Below are 20,851 nucleotides of genomic sequence, written 5' to 3' on the forward strand. Positions count from 1 at the left end.
TTCTCTGCAGTTAGTTTCTGCACAAGGCATTTGTAGAATATGTGGAAGAGGGTAGAAACTGTAAGATTTTAATGATGTTTAAAGAATTTTTAAACAAAGGTCTTTAAAGTATTAATGTTATTTGATAAGTAGCCCAAATTTTGTCTGCCATACACCAATGTGCAAAAACCACACACAGTAAGCTACTGGGAACTGTGAGAATATTTGAAAGAGCTCTGAAGTTTGAAACAGTTCCTTTCACCTGTATTAGCATATAGCAAAATTATTTGCTGGAGTAGCAAGTCCAGAAATCTTACATTAAAAAGATCTTTAGTACAGCATCCAGAACTCTGAGGATCAGAAATACTTCATTTGTTCCTGAGGATATTTTCCTGTTCTTTGAACCAAAGCAGGAAGCATTTGTTCAGGCTTATACTCCCAAGAAAAACAGGCTAGCGATTTTTTAGCCTAAAAAAAAATCTGTATAATGGACTAATTTCCTATGTGATCTGAACCAACTGCTCATCTGTTAAAGGTAAATAACAAATAATGTACTTATTTATCTTATTTTAGGAGTGAAGTGTCATGAATTAAAACTAATCACATGATTTACTTGATGGATAAACTGCAAATGAGCATGATCTGTTAGGTTTCTATGCTTAACATCCATGGTGAAGTACTGTTGATAACAACAGCTCCCATTAACCATTTGAAAGGGGATGCTGAAACCTGAAAAAGGTTTGCAATGCAGTAAACATCTTGTGGCCTTTTAGTACTAAAAGGTATTTACTTTCATGATTTTTAGCCTTTTATCATAAAACATTCTTTAGGCACTTAGAAAACATTTAAATCATCTCATCACACAGTGGAAACAGTAGTGACAAGGTATCACGTGGTTGTGTCATTTATTCCCCAGAATTTAAACTAGAGCAGTGACAGGAAACTACCAACCCCCACTTTTACATTCTGAAAACATGGTTTCCAGGTGGGGCTTCGGCTCCTGCCACAAACATCAGCCTTTATTTCCTCAGATGAGCCTAAAGCTGCCTGGTAGGTCAGTGCTGACCTGGGTTGTTGAAGCCCTGGGGAAAAAAAATAAATCCCTTTGGCTGTGCATGCCTGACAGTCAGCTCTCCATGCTCGCGAACCCCTGAGCAGAAGGAGTAGTAGGGACCAAAATGTTTTAGGGGAACCTCTGCCAGCACAGGATCTAGCAAGGCTCTCTGGCATGTTACCCTAGGGGAACTTTCCACAGCACTGCTGTATCCTGTATGTAAACAGGGTGTCAGCCCCAAGCCCTTTGGTTCAGCTTTCACAATCTTTCAGATCGGGGAGGGGTGAAGAGGAAGTAGAAACCAAAATATGTCTAAGGGACAAATGTTCATCACTCCTGTTGCCAACAGAAATAATAATACGGCAACTGTCATGAAACACAATGCACTAGTAGTGAGGTCCTGCGTCTGTTCTTCATCTTTATTTCATAACCATGATTCCTTGCATATAACCACAGCAAAGAGACATGAATCGCACAGAGAACAGACACAATTAGATACAATTAACTATGTGGAGGTGGAACCTTAGGAAATCTGTGCTGTGAAAATTGACAAGGCTTCAAATATTTTCTTTTAAGGAAGCACCGACAAATAAACTTCTCTACGCTAAGGACATTCCACTCTACAAGAAGGAGGTGAAAGCGTACTATAAAGCCATCAGGGATCTGCCTCCACTGACCACTTCAGAGGTTGAAGAATTTCTAACTCAGGAATCTAAGGTATGTTTGAGAAGTGGGAACTTCATTTGCTTTCATGTTAAGTTTTTTAAAAAAGGAGAACTACCTGACCAGAACTGTTTTCTGTTTTAGAAACATGAAAATGAATTTAATGAGAAAGTGGCCTTGACTGAAATCTACAAATACATAGTGAAATATTACGATGAGGTAAGCACAGCTGCTACTCCTGCTTAACCCCTCAATGTTAACTTTCTACCTCTGGCTTGAAAGTTGGGCTTGACAAAGTAACCAAGGGCTGGCCTGGCATGGGACTTACTGGGTGCCCACTCCAGAGACAGCCCCTCAGTGATGCAGCTGAGCCTGCTCCTCCCGCTGAGCTGTGTGGGGCCAGCGCAGCACAGCCCCCCGGGGTGGCTGGAGCACCCACCTCTCAGAGGAGTCACAGGCCAAAAGTTTGAAAATGCACCTTTAATGTGACCACTGTATTTCACAGAGATAGGAGCAATGAAATTCTCCCTGTGGTTTTGAGAAAGTTCCTATATAGTCTAGACTTCTTGTTTCACTGTGTTTGCAGAGTAGCTGCTAACGCCTGTCACAGCTCCTGTGCATGCGCTACATTTCCTTGGAGATTCAGAAATCAGATTAGACTGTAGCACCAGAGATCTCGATTTAACAGTCAGTACAAACGCCTCAGCGGAGCACACTCAGCCTTACGGCAAGAGGTGTCTGCTCCGTTCCCATCATAGCCCTCTTACGCTCTGCTCTAATAGTCTTTCTCTTAAAGAAAAGAAGCTATAGCTTCCAGTCCCTGCTATTGCTAACAAAAGAAGTCTTTCATCAACTGAAGGCTGCATCTAAGCTGCTTTATAATAAAATCCCTGCCCTCCGCTTTGCACGATAGGATTCTCCACTCCATTTTGCTCGGCGTCCTTAACAGAGGCTGCATGTGCCCATGCAGGGACGCAGATAAGAGCCAGCTGGGGTGTGTTGCCTTAGGCTTCGTTACCACTTCCAGCAGGTTGTCTGGGTCTCCCAGCAACGAGCCCTTGTTCTCTTTCATCCCCAGCAGCACAGCATCAGCGGTTGCTGTAATCATCCAGCCCTTCGTCACCTGTTAGCTAGCTTACCACCTCTGAGCTCTAACATCTCCAATTGTCTGGGCTCGGCATCGAATCTTTGCCTCTTAAAAGAAGCTTGGGGTGATGCTCGGAATGGCACTACACTTTGTTAAGCTCATTAAAATTGTTGACATGGGAAACTTCAGAATACTTTCTAATCTTAGTGCCCATTTTTGCTTTTTTGAAGCTAGTATGGGCTGAACTTACCCCATCCTTAGAAGGAAACCCTCCCTCTGCTCTTCCCCCTCTGGCTTCTGTCCGGGAGCGGCTAAACCTCATTTATTGTTTGCTGAGACCTCAGTTGCTTTGTAGAGTTGCCAGCAAAGAGTTTTCAGACAGCGATAATGCTCCTTCCTATCACCTGGGCTGGTGCCAAGTGGGCCAGTTAGAGGAAGAGAGGTAGTGTATTGCCCTCAGTTTATAGGGCAGAGGAAGAGACAAAATATCATTTGCAAATCTGCTCCAGTGTAAAACACACTTCAAGAGATGAACATCTGTTGGATTTGTTTGGGGTTTTTTCCTTGGCTCTGTCATTCTTTTGTGGAAGTGTTGCAAATCCTGTAATCATAATGACTTGAAAGGAAAACTACCAAAATAAAGTGTTAAAGTCAGAAAAGAATGTTTACATCTAGGCAGGCATGCAGATGGAGTTTTCTGCCAGTAGTTGTTGGAATGCAGAAAAGCAGGCTTGAAAAACCAGCAAGTAAAATAAGTGCTAAAAAAATGATTCTCTTTTTTTTTGCCAATTGTTAACAGATTGCCAGCAAACTCGAGCGAGAACGGGGGTTTGAAGAAGTCCAGAAACAACTCCAGCAAGTAAAAGCCTTATTTGATGAAAAGAAAAAATGCAAATGGCTTTGAGCAGAGCACTGACTCACAGCGTCACTGTGGGGGATTTTAAATAAGCGCTACTGCTCCCAAAACTGGTTTGACTGACTATATGTACAGGGTTTGAAACATTTGGACACTCTTCTCCACTCTGACCATTCCAAGTACTATCTGCGTTTGGGAATGAAGTACAGGCAGGGTTACGTATTCAAACGTGGGCACGTGAAAGCAAAAGTGAGTCTAGCGTTGGCAGGGCCAGCATTTTTAGGTACTTGAACACACATACCTTTCGGTTCAAAAATACTGCATAAGTAAGCTTTCTGCTTACTTAAAACCAAGCTCGTAGGAGATGCACAAAACACACTGCAAGTTCAGAGGTGCCCGTGTGAACTTGTCTGTTGCTTAGCTCTTTTTTTTAAGAGAGAAAGCTGATGTTTCGCCGCATCCTTTCAGCAGCCTCAGCAAACTGTGAGGATGAGCTCCGGCTTCAGAATACGGGTCAGCTGCAGTTTCCTTCCTTCCAGACAAACGTACACTGGTTCCTCTTTGGAAAAAAAACAGCACCAAAGTGACACTTAGGACAAGCGTGTTTAGCAGAAAAAGTGGGTCTGAGATTTGAAGTCCAGATGCCACATGGCAGGACTTTCTTCCTTACCTTAGAAATGCCATGTGCAAAGTGAAGCCAACTGTGGAGCAGGGGTGTAGGCTTTTGGAGGAAGGTGCTAGGCCAGCATCAGTCTGTGTTTACATTTCTACCTTTCCATCCTTAAAGATGCTGTGATACACTTGTGAGCAGCTTCACATGTGAAACCTCCATGCAGCTGCACCACATCAGAACACCATTGGGATTTGATGAAGCAGCTGAGGGTGGCTGCACTTTGGTGCACAGACCTGTACTCAGGTGCATGATTGGCCCATGCATCAGTGCCGACAGCCCTGGCCATCCATGTACAAGGGCCTCACAAATCTAAAGCCAGCATATTTTTTTTCAGGTTATCCACACAAAAGCTTTGTCAAAAGAGGGTTAGTTTAATAACATGTAAGAACAGGAGGGCTGGTGTAAATTCTGACTGTGGATGAGAAACTGATACAAACATGGTAGCTAGGATTTGGGCTGGGGAGGGGGCAACTGCCTGCCTTAGTCCTGCTGGGGTGTTTTTTGAGGCTTGGCCGTTTTGAAAGTAGGGTGTCCATTACATTTGTATTGGTGGCTAAAGTCAGCCCAGCTGGAAAGCAGGTGTGTGGCCGTGCTGCTGAGACGAGGCTGGTGCAGTGGCTGCTGTGCAACGCCCCGGAGGAGCAGCAATGGCTCCGGCTCTGCTACCATGCCAGCACAGCCCTGCCCTCCACTACAGAGCTGAAATGTTTTGTTGCAATGGACTCTGCTTCAGTCACACGGAGGCACTTAGGCTGCAGCCTGCCCTTAAGTTTGAGGTAGGGAGTTGATGAGACGGAAATAGATTTCCACACGTTTCTGGAGGGACCCACCACTGGAGGCGAGCGGGGTAGCGCAGTGGCACACAGGAGAGGAAAGAGCTGTCCCCGCCTTGGCAGGGGCCAGGGTGCCATGGGCTGTGAAAAGCACAGGTGGCCCACGCTTAGTATAGAAAGCTGTGACCAGCCAGAGATGCCTACGCAGCACTCAAAACGTTTCTTAGTGTGCACCGCTGCTTTGGAGGAGCCCAGAGGCTGCAGTCCAGCAGTACTGAAGCTGGCTGGTTGGGTTGCAAAGGCTGCCAGCAGCCGGTACCAGGCACAATCCCATGGCACACGCCCGGCCAGCGTCAGCGAATGCTCGCCACGCTTTGGCAGAAGCAAGGCCGTCTGTTGACGTGGGGAAAAACAAACACAGAAACACGTTGCCTACTGGTCTGCCCCTCCCTACCAGGTGAGTGCACAAATTGTACTTCTTGCATATCAGAGAGGGCAGCCACCAACCCATACTGTGATGGCTTTTTTTTGTTTTTATAATTCAAGTTTTACACTCGCTATTAAGTTTACACTTTATACTTGATGGAATGTATGGCTTTGTTCAGGAAACTGCACTACAGTGTTGCAGTACTTTCAGCAGTTCTCTTTACTGCTTGGCACAATATATTGTGGTAAGTTTAATTTAATCAGAAAAAACCCCCACCCCAACCCTAACCTATCTTGCCCTCTGTCCTAAAGGAGTGGACTGTGGCTTAAGTAGCACTTAAGCTTAGAATATACTTAAGGGCTTAATTTGTATCATTCTTAACCTAACCTTTTAAAGCAGCATCAAATAAATAAAAAAAAAAAAAAGAGCACAGTAATTAATATTAAAGGAGGGTCATGAACAGATTGCTCTTTCCAGTTAGACAGATGTCTCAGCAGTTCCATTCCACTTCAGGTGTTTGCTGGCAGTGTATTTGAATGAACTGTGATAGTTTTGTTCAACAGTAACCTTCTGTACAGGCAGAAAAATAAAAGAAAAAAACCACATCATTTCTGCTTGAAAAGCTGTAAAATATAATCTGTTTGCGTGGGTCTGATCCTGTGAACTTCACAGTATGTGTTTATATGATGAGGAAATGAAAATCAGTCCTGTTCTGTATTTGTACTACTGCTTGTTTGCTACAATAGCTTTAATTAGAGATTTAAGTATGTGTTGAAGCAGGCCCTGTAGCTTTAGCCTACAGCCTGGAATAGGATTATTGCCTTTTATTCAAGCCTCCGAAATGGTGTCACTCTGTTAGTAAACCATTTGAAGTCATGCTGGGACTTTGTAACCCATCCAGTGGAGCTCACGAAGTGATGTGAAGTATAATTAAGTGATTGTGGCTCTTTTGGTAGGTTTGGGTCAGCACACAAAACGTTGGCACTCATTCTGTATCCCTAATTCCCTGTTTACTGTTACATGGACAAAAAAGAACCACCTCTGACTAAAGCTGTATTACGGCAACCCAACAATTCTAACAGCCTTCTCTGAAACGAAAGCAAACTTCTCTTTAACTTATTTTCACATGTTTACAGGCAAACCGCTATGGCAAACAGCGTATTTTCTAACACTAGCTTACAGAGCATTATTTTGCAGTCATCTTGTTTAAAGGCAAATCTTACTAATGTGTGAAGTAATTCCTGTTGTACAGAAGTTAACCTGTTGTTTAAAATGAATGGTTAAAAAGTGCAAATGACAAATCCATGTTGGTGTTTGTATGGGTTTATCTAGAATAAAAATGCATTTGGAGGTTACTTTGATTAACTTGCATACTTTAAAATAGTTAAAAGACAGCAAGCACAGCTTGTAGCAATGCCAAGGTCATGCAAGGAAGGGGGTGTAAGACACTGCCTGGCATCAGCAGAGGGGTGCTAGCGCAGTTCCAGCCCTGCAAGGCTCCGCTGGCCAACACCATGTGTTACAAACCTCTCACATCCCTCTGACCTTGGGAAGCACAAAAAAAAAAAAAGGCAGGTACAATGCGTGGTCAGCAGTGACCTGCCTGCAGGGCCCGGGGCACAGAGAGGGGTCCCTGGGGTGGGGGATCCCCTGCAGCCTTCCCCCCTCTGGGAAGCAGCACAGGCCAGCGGCAGGCTGAAGACACAGTGCCCACTGCGCCTCCACCCAGCCTTCAGGAGTCACACTACAACTTCATTACTTTAAGGCTCCGAGGCTGATGATACTTTTAATAAACTAAAAATGTTAAAAAAAAAAAATGCGGATAACCTGATAACCGTGCTTGCTGCAGGGGCAGGAAACTACCTCTTGTGCAAAGGGCCCAGATGCAAAGGACAGATGGGGAAAGGGAGCCCACAGACCAGTAGATCATAATCATTCTTCCTCCTGCTGTCGCCCTTTTTCAGCCCTCTGCAGCTTCCCTAGTTTGTACAAACCGCCCTCCCTGCCCCCCGACACCAGATGAAGTCTTGCTGAAGACCACGTAACCAGGGTCGGGGACAGAACCACGAAGCTGATGAGAGCCAGCTCTTTGCAACCGTTACGTACCAGTGGCAAACGCTTGTGAATGTTACTCAGGCACAGATTGTTACTTCTTCCAAATTAATCCTGCAGGAAAGAGTAGAAAGAGCTTTCATTACTTCTAATAGTTACACTGTTTTCCTCAGAGAAGTCTTAACAGATTCCCCAAGAAAGTGCAGGATAATCCTTACGCTTACGTACTGTACGGAAACTCAAAAAATGCAGCCTCCGGGGAGAAAAGTTGAATCAATGACAACGTCACCATATGCAATGTAATTACTCAGTTGTCTATTACTACAGTCTAATGACCACACCGAAGAGAAGCTATTAAAAGAAATCAAACTGCATATCTCACTGCCTCATACTTCCACTGCAGTATTTTGGAAACAAACAAACAACAACAACAACAACAAAAAAAACAAACCAAAACCCAGATAAAATCATTCCTACACTTCCAGGAAAGTTTTCACTATCAAGTAAAAAAAAATTAATTGATCCTTTACAATTTTCTGTTACTAAACTGATAATGAAAAAAATAAGATTTTAAATAAATACATTCAACCTTGAATAAATAATTTTATTGTCATTAAGTAAACAAATTACAGTAGCAACAAATACAAACTTACATTTTCATAATGTGAAGGCAATTTGTATACTTCATCTCTACCACATTATATTAAAAAAAACCTGATTATTGCTTATTCATGTTACAAAAATACAAGAGGCACATTGTCAAGGGTAGCAAATAAAAGTTTTCTGCACTTTTTCCATTTCATTTCATCCTCTCTACCTGCGTGGGAACTTCAAAATAACAATCCCAAATGTGGATTACAGCATTGTTAATAACCAGAACAACCCAGCAAAACTCCACATTGATGCAGTAATATCTACATTGGAGGAGTAAGTGGATATTATCAAATAATTTTTAAAGAGTTTATCCAAAATTTTTATTTTCATTTTTATGTTAAATGTCAGCACAACCCAAACCTTGATAAATGTCTTTTAAAGTTTCATGTGATAAGATTATTTCATATGTTTTAACTTCCAAATAATTTTACATCATATATATAAAAAAATTTCAAAATGTAGTTAATTTTTCAAAGCTTTTGTTTTGAACCATTATATTTGATAATTTCAAACAGTCTATCAAAAATAAATACAAAACTATGCAGACTATATTTTATGCTATTCAGGCATATACAAGCATGTTTTTTGGCAAAATATAAAAGCACGTACAAAGGATAAGCTCTTGAAAACTAACAGCACGTAGAGGTCACAGATTTTATTTGGAGTTTTCACTTTGTGCATCCCCTTCTCCAGTGATCTTGTTTCTAGCCAAGTCCCTGTATGCGCCCACCGTTACTTGCTCTCTAGCTGGTCCAAGATCTTGCAGCTGTTTTCTCTGTGTGGTTTCTAGTTCTTCCAGCCGCTTGCGAAGCAGGGAAAGCTCTCTTTGATGCTGTTCCTCCTAGAAATAAATAAAAAAGTTGCTCTATTACATTTTGCACACCTACAAGGGGCCAAAAAGAGCAATAACTTCGTTTAATTAGTGATTTTAAAATAAAAATTGTAAGTCCAAAATATCCTTATTCGTTAAATTTTACTCCTCAGTGGTTTGTGGGTATTGTTCTGACATTCATGACGAACAGCATTAGCGAAAAACAAGCGTGCAGGCATTCCTCCTCTCAGGTGAAGAGGCGTGCAGACCTCAGGTCTCAGTTACCAAGCATCTGTGAAGTCAGCCTGGTCAGCCTCAGCCAGAGAGATTCTCACCCCAGAGGTACACCGGAGTAAGTAAAACTCTTTTAACCACACAAGAAATCAAGAGCAGCAATACTGCTTTTTAATAATGAAACCATGGTGTGAGAACACCACGATGGTATTTCTTGCCCAGAAAGAGCCATTTAAAACCTCTCAGGAGAAGGACAAAGCATAGAGAATCGGGTTAAAACTGCCCCGTTGTTACATTCTGTAATATATAGTTTGTCTTTCAAGAACTCCTTCCTATTGCGAGGAAGGGAACATCACTAGAAGCATTCCTCAAGGTTTCCTTCCTCTGTTCAAAGATCAAATACTTCTTCCTTAAGACTAAGGTCTGTAATGAAGGAGTGTTGAAGTACCCTCTTGTGTTGTACTATTTTCACAACTTGTAATACATCACCACCTGAAGAAGGGGGAAGGACACTTCAGGCCCAGGAGGCAAGGCAGATGATGACACTATACCGACGGGATTGAGTGATGGTATATTAGGATTCAGAATTAAACTCCGGAATTCATTGTGCCTACGTTGCAAGTCCTTTAGTCTCTTCTGGAGCCGTGCGTATTCTTCATAGGAAACATTCTGCCTGGGAAATAAGAGATTTCTTATTGCTCAAAATCTTTATTATCCCAACACAGAAGCACACCTCTCCACGAGTACTCTGCTGGTTACTATCCCTATGAAGGAAAACTACATACCAGAAGAACTGGAAGGTGGAAGACCTGTGTATATTCTTCTGCCTAAATGTCTATATAAGTCCCTCTACATATTAAGATATCTGCTGCGTTACAGATTAGAATTTACATGGAATAAATTAAACTTTTAATAGCATTCACAGTAGTGAGCCACAGGAGCCACATTAAATTAATTAATTGAATCAAGCCCTCCATAGGTGCTCAATTAAGAGGAAAAAAATGGGAGTTTGTCTTTCAAAGAGCATGCTAAGTCTGTTTCTCTTGCAATTCTGAAGTCTTTTTCACTTCCTTCTTTTGAAGGGATTCCTGCAACTGTATCTATCAGATATTTTCCCTCTATTTCTCCCCGAAGAGACAGCCCTGCAGTTGTCTTACAAGCTCACAGCTGCCCATCCTAAATGGATTCTGTTCAAAGAATTCTAGTGCAGAAAATGCCATTAGACTGAACTCCAGTTACTAAACAAAGTGTCATGTATTTTCAAAAATATTTCATATTTCTAAGTCAGATCTTGGTCACATCTCATTTTTCAAGCTGAGAAAAAGCAAAGTTTATTACCTATTTAATACCTGATTTTCTTTTTCTAGTTCTTCTATCTTGGCTTCCAGAAGTTCTAGTTTCTCTTGCATCCTCCTTTGTTTATTATCATTGAGAGTCTTTCTCTGTCAAACAGACATTTCAAACAGCTAAGTAATGCCTTCATAGATTAGGTCCTGTAAAAACTAAATCTACACTGTACATGGTTTCAAAGCTGTGACAGTTTTTAGGATTTTCCTTCCTGAAGAAGTGCCGTGTTGTTAGAAGGTTCTGCATCCCCATGATGGGAAACAATCCAGAGCTGTGACTGAAAGATGCACAGCTGTCAGTCACTCCTTGGCCAGTGACTAACTGTACTAACACACACTAACTGTATTTGAGAATCACAAAATTCATTCTTTAAATGACCATGTATAAATAAGTATAAACATGACCAAAAAAAAGTATGCTTTTTTTTTTGCTCAGGTTGACCTCAACTTTTAACACCCTTAAAAGCTAGCGGTAGGTTTCATAACCTGTGTATGTCCAATGTTTAAAACTGTCAATTAATCTTGAGCTTTTATAAACAATTAATCAGCTTTTCCTTTCAAGTTATTTCATAAAAAGCTAGCTTAGGAAAAGATACAATTTTAATATTCCATCAATGAAAAGCAGAGCAACATTTGTCTAGTATCCAAAACATCATCCTTACTAATCAAGGAGTCCACCTCCTAAATAACCACATACACACAACATGCGCATGCAAGAAGTCTCACAAAATCTTTGATGGTGTTATGACGATGTTGTTGGCCGTAATGTTCTTTTGCATATCACTTCAACCTCTTTCTATGCTGATCTTGAAGAACCTGATATATTTTGTTATTACATACAGTAGACTGCAAATAAACTCTTAATATTAAAACAATTCTAGCTGGTCAAAGTAAAGCTGAACTTTTCATAAGCTGTCTCATTCATAAAGGAACAGTCAACATGCCTTTTTCTGAGCAACAGCAGCTCGAGATAGCTTATTCTTCACTTGGTTGTATTTCTCTTCTTTCTCTGTGATGCGCTGAGTAAGCACATGTTTCTCCTCCAGCCATTCTATACGTTTGTATTCTAAAGTCCTTTGAAAAAATCAGGTAAAAAGGTTAAGAGGTTATACAGACAAAGTGCGTTCAGTTAATGCCTTAGGGCTCTAAAAATAGATGCATCTTTTCCCAACTCCTACCTTTATATACTTGAAGTATCTGATTTAAATTTGATTGCGCTAACAATGTAATTGTGACTAACAACATTTGAACTTGTGCTCACCTTAGGTTTGGTATGAGGCAAATTTTGAAAACTGATTCCAACAAGCTAGTTAATTGTTGGCTACTTGTTGGTTTGGCACATTGCCAAACCGTCCACAGAAAATTTCTAAATTCAGATCAAATAATTGCACTGGAATACAACAGCAGACACCTATGCCAAACATCAGTTGTCAGAAGAGCTAACAATTACTTTCTCTGTTTGGGAGGTGAGATGTAAGAGAATAGGTTGCTACCTTGTGCAATCTACTACGCCTTTGTAAGAGAGAAGTACAGACGTGACCAGTATGTGCTCCCAATGAGAACACACACCAACACAACAGGAAGCTCACACCGATATGGTTCCTAGACAACATTCCAGCTGAACACCACTAACAGGATGTGTTACCTGTTTAGGCCTTTGCATGGTTAAAACATACTAAAATTACAGAATCACAGAATCAATCAGGTTGGAAGAGACCTCTGGGATCATCGAGTCCAACCATTGCCCTGACACCACCATGTCAACTAGACCATGGCACTAAGTGCCATGTCCAGTCTTTTCCTAAACACATCCAGAGATGGTGACTCCACCACCTCCCCAGGCAGCCTGTTCCAATGTCAAAATCAGGCTGTGTTCTCTAGCAGTGGATAGGAAAGGAGCCAGTTTCTCTCTGCTGCCTTGTTTGTTTGGGCTACCTGCATTGTGGCTCAAAGTAGACAAGTACTAACTGCATATTTAACTACATTACTATAAAAAAAAAAATCAAATGGTGAGATTCTGTGCAGCAGGTTTTGTGAAATGCAGTCCAAGGCTTGGTATCAGCACACCCAGCTCTGGGCTGATGCAGTTTCCCTACAGGAACTCTGAATGAATCTCCATAAATTTCTCACCAAACAGCCTTTCCCTTCCCCACAGTTGAAGTATTAGGAATCATGCCCTCTCATATCAGAATTGGGATCCTGGCCCACTTGGTACTTGTCACAGTTCTTTTAGCAGACCCAGTGTGGTTTCTACCTTGCTGCTGACTGTAAATAACTACTACTACCCAGGAACCAAAGAGCTTTCTTGAAAAGCAATGCTTAACAGTAAAAGAATTTCAATTGAGACAGTGGTTAAAAATGCTGTGAGATTTTTTTTTTAAAGCCACTAACGCTATTCCTGAAATGCTTAACAAATGCCTGTTTGAGCTCATCTCTGATCCATATCAGTCTCATAGTTTGCCTTCAGCCCTTTTTCTCATTTCACATTTTCATTTCCAAGCCTAAGACCGACACAGCCAGGCAGGCAGCTACTTTGCCTACTTACAGCTCAACTGGCATTACTTTACTTATCCAAAACCTTTTCTCTTCGGCTTTGTTATCTTTTGGTCCTTATTTCACTTCCTCTTTAAGCCAAGTTGCTTTGGTGCAACTTAACTCTTGGGAGTACAAGCTCATAAGAATTACTGAACTGAGGAAGGAAGTCCTATCACCCACAGAGGCAGAAAAAGAATGGAAACACATCCCAGGGCTCCCAGGGTGACAGTAGGACAGACCTGGAGACTTACATGCAGGCTGAAAAGTTGCTTAATTTCTGCAGTATCAGCCTTGGTGCATCTCCCGTTATCTATATACTTACACAACTATCTCTGAGGAGTGCCACGTTCCTTCCCAAGAAAACCCCACTGCCTTCCCAGGAAAACCTACTCCTGACTGGACTGTGGGCCATAAATACGTAAATTAAATTGACAGTCTCACTCAAATAACAGTGACAATCTCATTCAAAATATGAATACACCTTCCTAAAGTAAACATCCAAAGTATTTAACATGCTACTGACAACTGAATGTACTCTGCAGTCCCAAGGCAATAATTTCTTCAAATATGAAGCTGAAAAGCAATAGTTAAACTACTGACAACAAAGCAACTGCAGTACCAATCATAGCAAAAGAGAAGTTAAAACAAAAACCACCACATTATATCTTTTGGAAGTTTTCTATTTAATCTGGGATGCTGACATTTTTAGAAATCTAGCAGACAGTAATCCAGTACAAGTCAGACATGTCTGTGGTTATTAGGCTAGGAAATACTAAAGAGCCATTTCAGACTAACTCACAAATTAATATTTAAATTTCAGGACACTGTTCATTGCTGTGTGGGGTCTGAGCAAAATTTGGTTTCCTTCAGCATTTATTAGCATATTTTGACGGTATGTGGTAAAGCTTGTGCAAAAAAGGAAAGTGAGTATTTTCAATTTTGATGAGCACAACTAGAAGATATCCAATAAGCTTTTATTTGCCTTGTATCAGCTAAAAAGATCTAGTGGGAGGGGAAGGAAAAAAAAAGTATATACAGACACATACAGACTGGGTCCCTGAAACCTTATCAAAGCATAATACAATGCTTAAATGCTTTTTTCACCCTTAATGCTTAAACACTCTTAAGAGAGCTGTGTGTGAAACTCTAGATCCACTTAAACTAATATAAGTTTGACATTCACTTCAATGTAAATAGGATTTAATTTTATATGAATAGTGCAATTCACTAGTCAATAATTAATTGTCACAGACATGAATGGAAACAAACTCGTATTTTTGAAGTTACCAAAAGCAAAGCTTTTATACTTACTGCACAGCAGAAGGTATAGCCATTTTTTACAATTATCCAATATTTCCTGTTATTTTTAATTTCTGACTTTATTCAGAATCTACAATCCATAGTTCAGTAATCCACGTGAAAGGAACACAAGCAATATGAAAAGGAAAAGTAAAGCCAAAAGGAAGAAAAAAATTACTTCTCTGTTTCCAGTTGAGCATTTTCTGCCTGAGTCCTTGCATGTTGACATTCTTGTTTCAATCTCTCTATAATTTCCTTCAGCTTCTGATTAGACTCCAGCAAATCGTTTTCTGATTGAGAAAGTGAGGCAACCTGGAGTTGCATGTCATGAATTTGCTACAAAGAAATGAAATTTTTCCATTTGAGAAGGTATGCAAATAACTAACAATTCATTTTGAGATACTGAGATAGAGCAAAATGCAGACACCAACTGGCTGCATTAGCTTTTCATAAGCCTTTCTTATTTGTTCTGTTTCTTCTTACTCAACAGCTTCTCCAGAAGCTTTATAGTAAATCACTCCTAGACAAGGCAAGTTTTCTATTGTAGTTAAAATGAGAAAGAGAAAGGGAGGCAAGAGTCTTCAGTCATTGATGTGTCCCCCAGAACTTAAGAAATCCAACATTAAGCCCCAGGGCTGAACAGAACTGGAGCATCAGACAACACTTAGTAGCAGAGCTGTGGAGCTACTCAGACTCTTCTCTCTCATAACATACAATGTGTTACAGGCAGCAGTGGCTGTACCAACCAGTTCACAAAAACAAGTAAGTAGAGAGTCTGAAAAGTCCAACCTCTGCAGTCAGCACATAGAAAGGATGATTTCCCTCCCCACGTGGACACTCAGATACCCCAATTTCTGATTTCTGAAGGAAAAAAAAAATATTGCCTTGAACTTCAAGTGCACGCAGCTTGCAAACTACTTTGATGCACAGCTATGTTCTTACCTACTACGTAATATCATGGGCGAGCAGGAGTTAAAAGAATTAGGTTTTATTTTCAACACTGCCATCAATTCACACTGCAATAGAAATATACCTCTTTACACTAGTTTATTCATTTATGAAACATCTGTTAAGCACTTGAAGAACCTCAGATGAGAGATGTGGTGTAAATGCAAAGCATTACCTAGAAACTATTTATAAGTCTCCATGGAAACTGAATCTCCAGTTAAATAGTGCATAACCATATTCAATATACCAGTCTATAAACATTCAGCTTTGAAATCCTTGGTACCCACAAAACGCATGAAGCAAAAAGCTGTAATCCATTTATAAAGGTCCAGGAAAGCATGACTGATTTCTGAACACCTTTGCTTTTAAATATCTGTTGTATGCATTTTGTCCCTCGGGAGAAAAAAAAAGCCTTAAAAAAATCAATCTAATCTTCAAACACTGGACATGATAACTGCAGGAAAGATTGTATTTCTCTATAAAACATTACAATGCAATAAAACCTTACCTGTTTCAGATCAGCACTTTCACGTTTCTTTTCTTCCAGCTCCTCTGCCTGAATGGCTTGCTGTTGAATTTTTGATCTAAAATTGTATAAGACATTATTTATATCTAATTAAAATATAGATGTTAGAAGTCAGGACAAATCAGTCGGACAAGAGAATATATTGCATAATTTGAAAGGCTGATAAATATTTAACTAAACAATAATTTAAAATATATTTTTATTGATTATTAGAATTCATATAGGAGTAAGAAATACATTGATTTGTTGGCTTTTGAAGTATGACTTTTGCTCATTTTATCATACTGGTCTTCATACAAGCACTACAGCAAAACTACTTCACTGAGAACTATAATAGCCAACTCAAAGAGATACGGTATTAGGTTTGCCAGTTGCTGATATGGTGCCATTGTGGAAAGAGAAATGGTTTACTCTACGGCTGGGTGCCAGCAGCCAATATCAACTCCATTTTAACACACCTGAGTATTGCAAAGTTACGTCTTTAAAATGTTCATTAAAATCATACAATTTTTAAAGGGTTTGGGCAATTTTTTTTTTTTAAAGAGCACATTTTTAATTCTGCCCTCTTTTTACACAATGCAAAAGATAATTTTGTTTAATTTACTGCAATGAACATTTGTCTGTCTATGAGTAGTAAGCTTTTATACTGACTACTGTAAAGAAATTAGGGGGGGAAAAAAATGAGAAATTTGTGTTAAGGTTAGGAAAGCCACGCTACCGCAAACGCTGAAGTTCCTTTTTGCTAGATTCTTCTGCCATCTGTAGAACACGTAGTTTCTCTTCATACTGATCCTTTTCAGTTTGTCTCCAAGTATCTTGTTCCAGTTTCATCTTTAGATCAGCTAATTTGTTCTCAAGTTCTAACCTGAGACATTATTCAACATGTACACAAGAATCATGACAAAATGCCAGAAGTTTAGTTGCTAAGAATTACATTTTTAAAAGTTACTCAAAACACTCCTCTTTTAGAAGTTGAGCAGTAAATCAGCAAACATACTTTTCATCCTGTAAGGCTGCAATTTTTTCAAAAACTTCCTCTTTGGCAGCTTGCACTTTACGAATTAGCTCCCGATCCTTTTCTACTAAAAGCACCTTATGACGTTCAACAGCTGCCTTAAGAATTTCCTTGTCTGACAGCAATCCTGCATTATACATTAAAAAAAGTTAAAATGTCATTATTGATATCAACCTGATGAAATCCAGTATTAAAATAACTTTACAAATTGATAAAAGGGAGCTAAAAATCACAATTCACATGATAGAACAAGTGAATGGGAAAAAAAAAAAACCAAACCAAAAACAGAAGAGACATGGCCTTTCTTAGTATAGCAGCAACGTTTCAAAAACTTTTGAAGAGTAACCATTGCACTGGACTCTCTGTCTACAAGGGTTTATTATTTTAACATATAAAAGTAATTAAACAGTTGATATTATTATAGATTTAAACTCTAAAGCAATTTCTGCTAAATAGTTGCGCCTGGATTAAAAAAAAAAAAAAAAGTGTTCCACAATAGCTACAAAAAGGTCAAGCGAGAAAATACGTTATTTTCTTTTTATGGAAAAGTTTATGGTGAACAGTAACTGGTTACTAGTGAAACTGTAGTAACCTGGCTCCAACAAATCTCCCATTTTAATCCACTCATATGACCAAATGAGGCAATTCTAAAATTATTACTCTCTACGCAGGAACAAAAGACGCAAATTAAAAAATTGTGCCCAAGACACTGGTATTCAGTGGCAAAGCAGCCAAAATGCTATAACGACGACTCCTGGTTATGCCGCTAATTCAGTGATGCAAACTGGATTCTGCAGCAGCTTCAGGTTAGCTTAAATCTTGTCTGTATTTATTTTCATATTTCATAGGGTCCAACAGTTTTAGTTCGCAATATAGTATAAGTGCATTGTTGATATAGAAAATGCCACTTTTTAGTTGTTCTTAGAGAACTTAATATTAATGCAAGAGAAAAGAAACAACTGTGCCAGCAAGACAAAGGTACTATTTTGGAGTTATGGCAAATCAGTGAGGATAGTCCACTTAAAAGCTGTGTAGTGATTTAAATCATCAGCACATAACTAGCACTAGAAAGCTTTGGCCTCTTCACTCCAGAAGGCCATTTTAGGTTGCTCACAGGCTCAGCTGTATTAGGCAGCTTAGATCATCACCTATTTTCTTCAAAGAATGAGCTAGAAATTGTATTTTGTTTCACATGGAAGCCTTCACCAACTGTTAACAATTTCACAGACAGAGAATCAGAAAACAAAACCACCACTGAAGCCCTATGGTACGTTAAGGTTTCAAGCAGGGTGCAAAAGACTCTAGAATTTGGCAATAATAGAAAAAAATAACCCTATGAAGCTCATGATTTAAAACAGATTATGCTCAAACTGTGTCACAAGTTCACTAATTTACATAAATGCAAAATTGTTCTGTAACTGTTCTTCTTAACCTAGTACACCAAGTGAACCACCACAGTTACTTCATATAGAAAAATGAATTTTCAGATCTATGACCTGGACCAGAAGTAGAAGGTAAAGGCTGCTGGGGAATGTTTGGAGGAAAAATTGTAGTATTTAACTAGAATTTACAAAGAAATCATTAGAAATTAAGTGCACATTTTACCATCCATTTCACTTTGAATCTTGTTTCTGTCTTTTTCTGCCTCACTCTTCGTTCTTGCTGCCTCCAGTTTGACATTGGTTACTTCCAATTTATGTGAATGTTTAAGTTCTTCTACCTATGAATTAGAAAAAAACCCCAAATCAACTAAAATAAAAAAATATATATTCACAGCTTTACTGTAAGTTTTTCATGTGATACTTTGCTAACAAGAAAATCCACCAAATAATCATGGATTATACTTATTTTAAACATACTTTAAATATTTTTTTCATCCACTGCTTTCCTAAAAGCCAATCCAGAATATCCACTCTTGTAGATACTGTAACACTAAAGCTATTGACATGATCCGATTCCCCAAATCATAATCTGTGCTAACACAGGATTTTATTAATTCCTCAAGTCACACACTGAAGATTATTGAATGACTTGTCAGCCATCTTGAAATGCAAGTTTTATATATTCCCTGATGAAAAAAAAAATTAAAGTGCTCAAACACAACATATATTTCAGGAACCAGGCTGTCTGACTATTGGCATGTATTTCATCTTTAACCTGCCAGTTATTATAAGCTACAGTGCAGAAAAGTTACTCTTCTAAAAAGCCTTGGTGATATATGCACAGATGTGGAGGATTGCCTGTGAAAACACGGTTTCTGAGTAAATACTATAATTCTACAAGCTAGCCTCTGAATATTGAGGTATTTCTGAAAAGACTACTCATTGGAACTATCTTGCTATGACACTGATCCAATATGGCATAAGACCCTGATGCCTCACTACCTCAAGCATTAGCCATGTCAGTTTACACATACTTCACTTCTGCCTAAAGATCCCTTAGAGTCAAGCTAAAATAAAGTTAAATTTAATCTCCCTAAGTAAAACAAAACAGTGATATGCCAAATCAGATTATCAATTGCTTCCCCAAGTAATTTCAATTTGGTAACTACTTATAGTCTCCCTGATCTCCTGGAGTGCTATGCTACTTTCTCAAAATCCAGGTCTTCATAGTTTTAAAGTGCATTTTAAATCAAATACTTCCCTACAACTGTGACGTACGCATCAAATGGCCTCATAAAAGCAGGAGCTTTAAGAACATCAAACCAAAGACAATTACAGCTTGCATGGAAACTTTCTATAGTTTAGGCATTTGTACGCAGTAATTACACGGTCAATGAGAACTAAATATCTAGAGGAAAGCACTTATAATGAAAATCCATTCACAATGACAAATGTAATTACAACCTGCTAGCATATACAAGTGGCAAAAGGTTAAGAATGACATAGTAGCTTATTAAGTAACTACATGGTGGATTTGGTTGCTTAAATACTACGTTGAGAATATTTCAGGGCAACTTGCAAAGATTTAAGGTGGCTTTTTTAACACACAAAATCCGGAAGACAAATGCGTGCACATGTGCTCAGGAATAAGTTTGAACGGGTGCAGGAGGGGATGGAGGTTAGTAGAGAAACCTCTACTATGGGGCCAGCCAACATGGATTCATGAAAGGCAGGTCCTTTAATGTCAAGACCAGTTGTCCTCAGGAGACTCGGCCCCCAGAGCCAGAAGTTAGGGGTAGGGGGCTGTGTGAACCTCCCGTAATCCAGGAGGAGACGGTTAGTGACCTCCTGTGCCAGTTGGACACCCACAAGGCTATGGGCCCGGATGGGATTCACGCCAGAGTAACGAAGGAACTGGCAAATGAACTTGCCAAACCACTCTCTATTATCTACCGGCAGTCCTGGTTAACTGGAGAAGTTCCAGCTGACTGGAAATGAGCAAATGTAACGCCCATCTACAAGAAGGGTCGGAAGGATGATCCAGGGAACTATAGGCCTGTCAGCCTGACCTCGGTGCCAGGCAAGGTGATGGAACAGATCATCCTGAGTGCCATTACACAGCACATGCAGGACAATCGGGGCATCGGGGCCAGCCAACATGGATTCATGAAAGGCAGGTCCTGCTTGACCAACCTGGTCTCCTTCTATGACAAAGTGACCCGCTTAGTAGATGAGGGCAAGGCTGTGGATGTAGTCTATCTAGACTTCAGTAAGGCATTCGACACTGTCTCCCACAGCATCCTCCTAGACAAACTGGCTGCCCGGGGCTTGGATGGGTGGACTCTTCGATGGGTTAAAAACTGGCTGGATGGCCGAGCCCAGAGAGTGGTGGTGAATGGGGCAAAGTCCAACTGGCGGCTGGTCACTAGTGGTGTTCCCCAGGGCTCAGTTCTGGGGCCAGTGCTGTTCAATATCTTTATAGATGATCTAGACGTAGGGATTGAGTGCACCCTCAGTAAATTTGCAGATGACACCAA

General features: G+C 40.0%; 2 protein-coding genes across 2 annotated transcripts in view; one reads left to right on the forward strand and one right to left on the reverse strand.

The window, feature by feature from the left end:
* Nucleotides 1-3,687, forward strand: part of PLXNC1 (plexin C1) — a 74,521-nt gene extending 70,834 nt beyond the window's left edge. The window contains 3 exon segments of the mRNA XM_068401573.1: nucleotides 1,610-1,750; nucleotides 1,841-1,915; nucleotides 3,583-3,687. Coding sequence (XP_068257674.1) covers nucleotides 1,610-1,750; nucleotides 1,841-1,915; nucleotides 3,583-3,687 — 321 coding nt within the window.
* A 5,055-nt stretch (nucleotides 3,688-8,742) lies between these two features.
* The window catches only part of CEP83 (centrosomal protein 83), a 28,750-nt gene continuing 16,641 nt past the window's right edge, over nucleotides 8,743-20,851 (reverse strand). Inside the window, exons 10-18 of the mRNA XM_068401203.1 lie at nucleotides 18,538-18,652; nucleotides 16,915-17,059; nucleotides 16,636-16,782; nucleotides 15,900-15,975; nucleotides 14,622-14,779; nucleotides 11,554-11,683; nucleotides 10,602-10,705; nucleotides 9,756-9,936; nucleotides 8,743-9,059 (exon numbers count right to left, since the gene is read on the reverse strand). Of these exons, the coding sequence (XP_068257304.1) occupies nucleotides 8,874-9,059; nucleotides 9,756-9,936; nucleotides 10,602-10,705; nucleotides 11,554-11,683; nucleotides 14,622-14,779; nucleotides 15,900-15,975; nucleotides 16,636-16,782; nucleotides 16,915-17,059; nucleotides 18,538-18,652 (1,242 nt within the window). The 3' untranslated portion in view covers nucleotides 8,743-8,873. The remainder of the gene's footprint in view (nucleotides 9,060-9,755; nucleotides 9,937-10,601; nucleotides 10,706-11,553; nucleotides 11,684-14,621; nucleotides 14,780-15,899; nucleotides 15,976-16,635; nucleotides 16,783-16,914; nucleotides 17,060-18,537; nucleotides 18,653-20,851) is intronic.

Source organism: Nyctibius grandis, chromosome 5 (genome assembly GCF_013368605.1).
Source record: "Nyctibius grandis isolate bNycGra1 chromosome 5, bNycGra1.pri, whole genome shotgun sequence".
Classification (NCBI taxonomy): domain Eukaryota; kingdom Metazoa; phylum Chordata; class Aves; order Nyctibiiformes; family Nyctibiidae; genus Nyctibius; species Nyctibius grandis.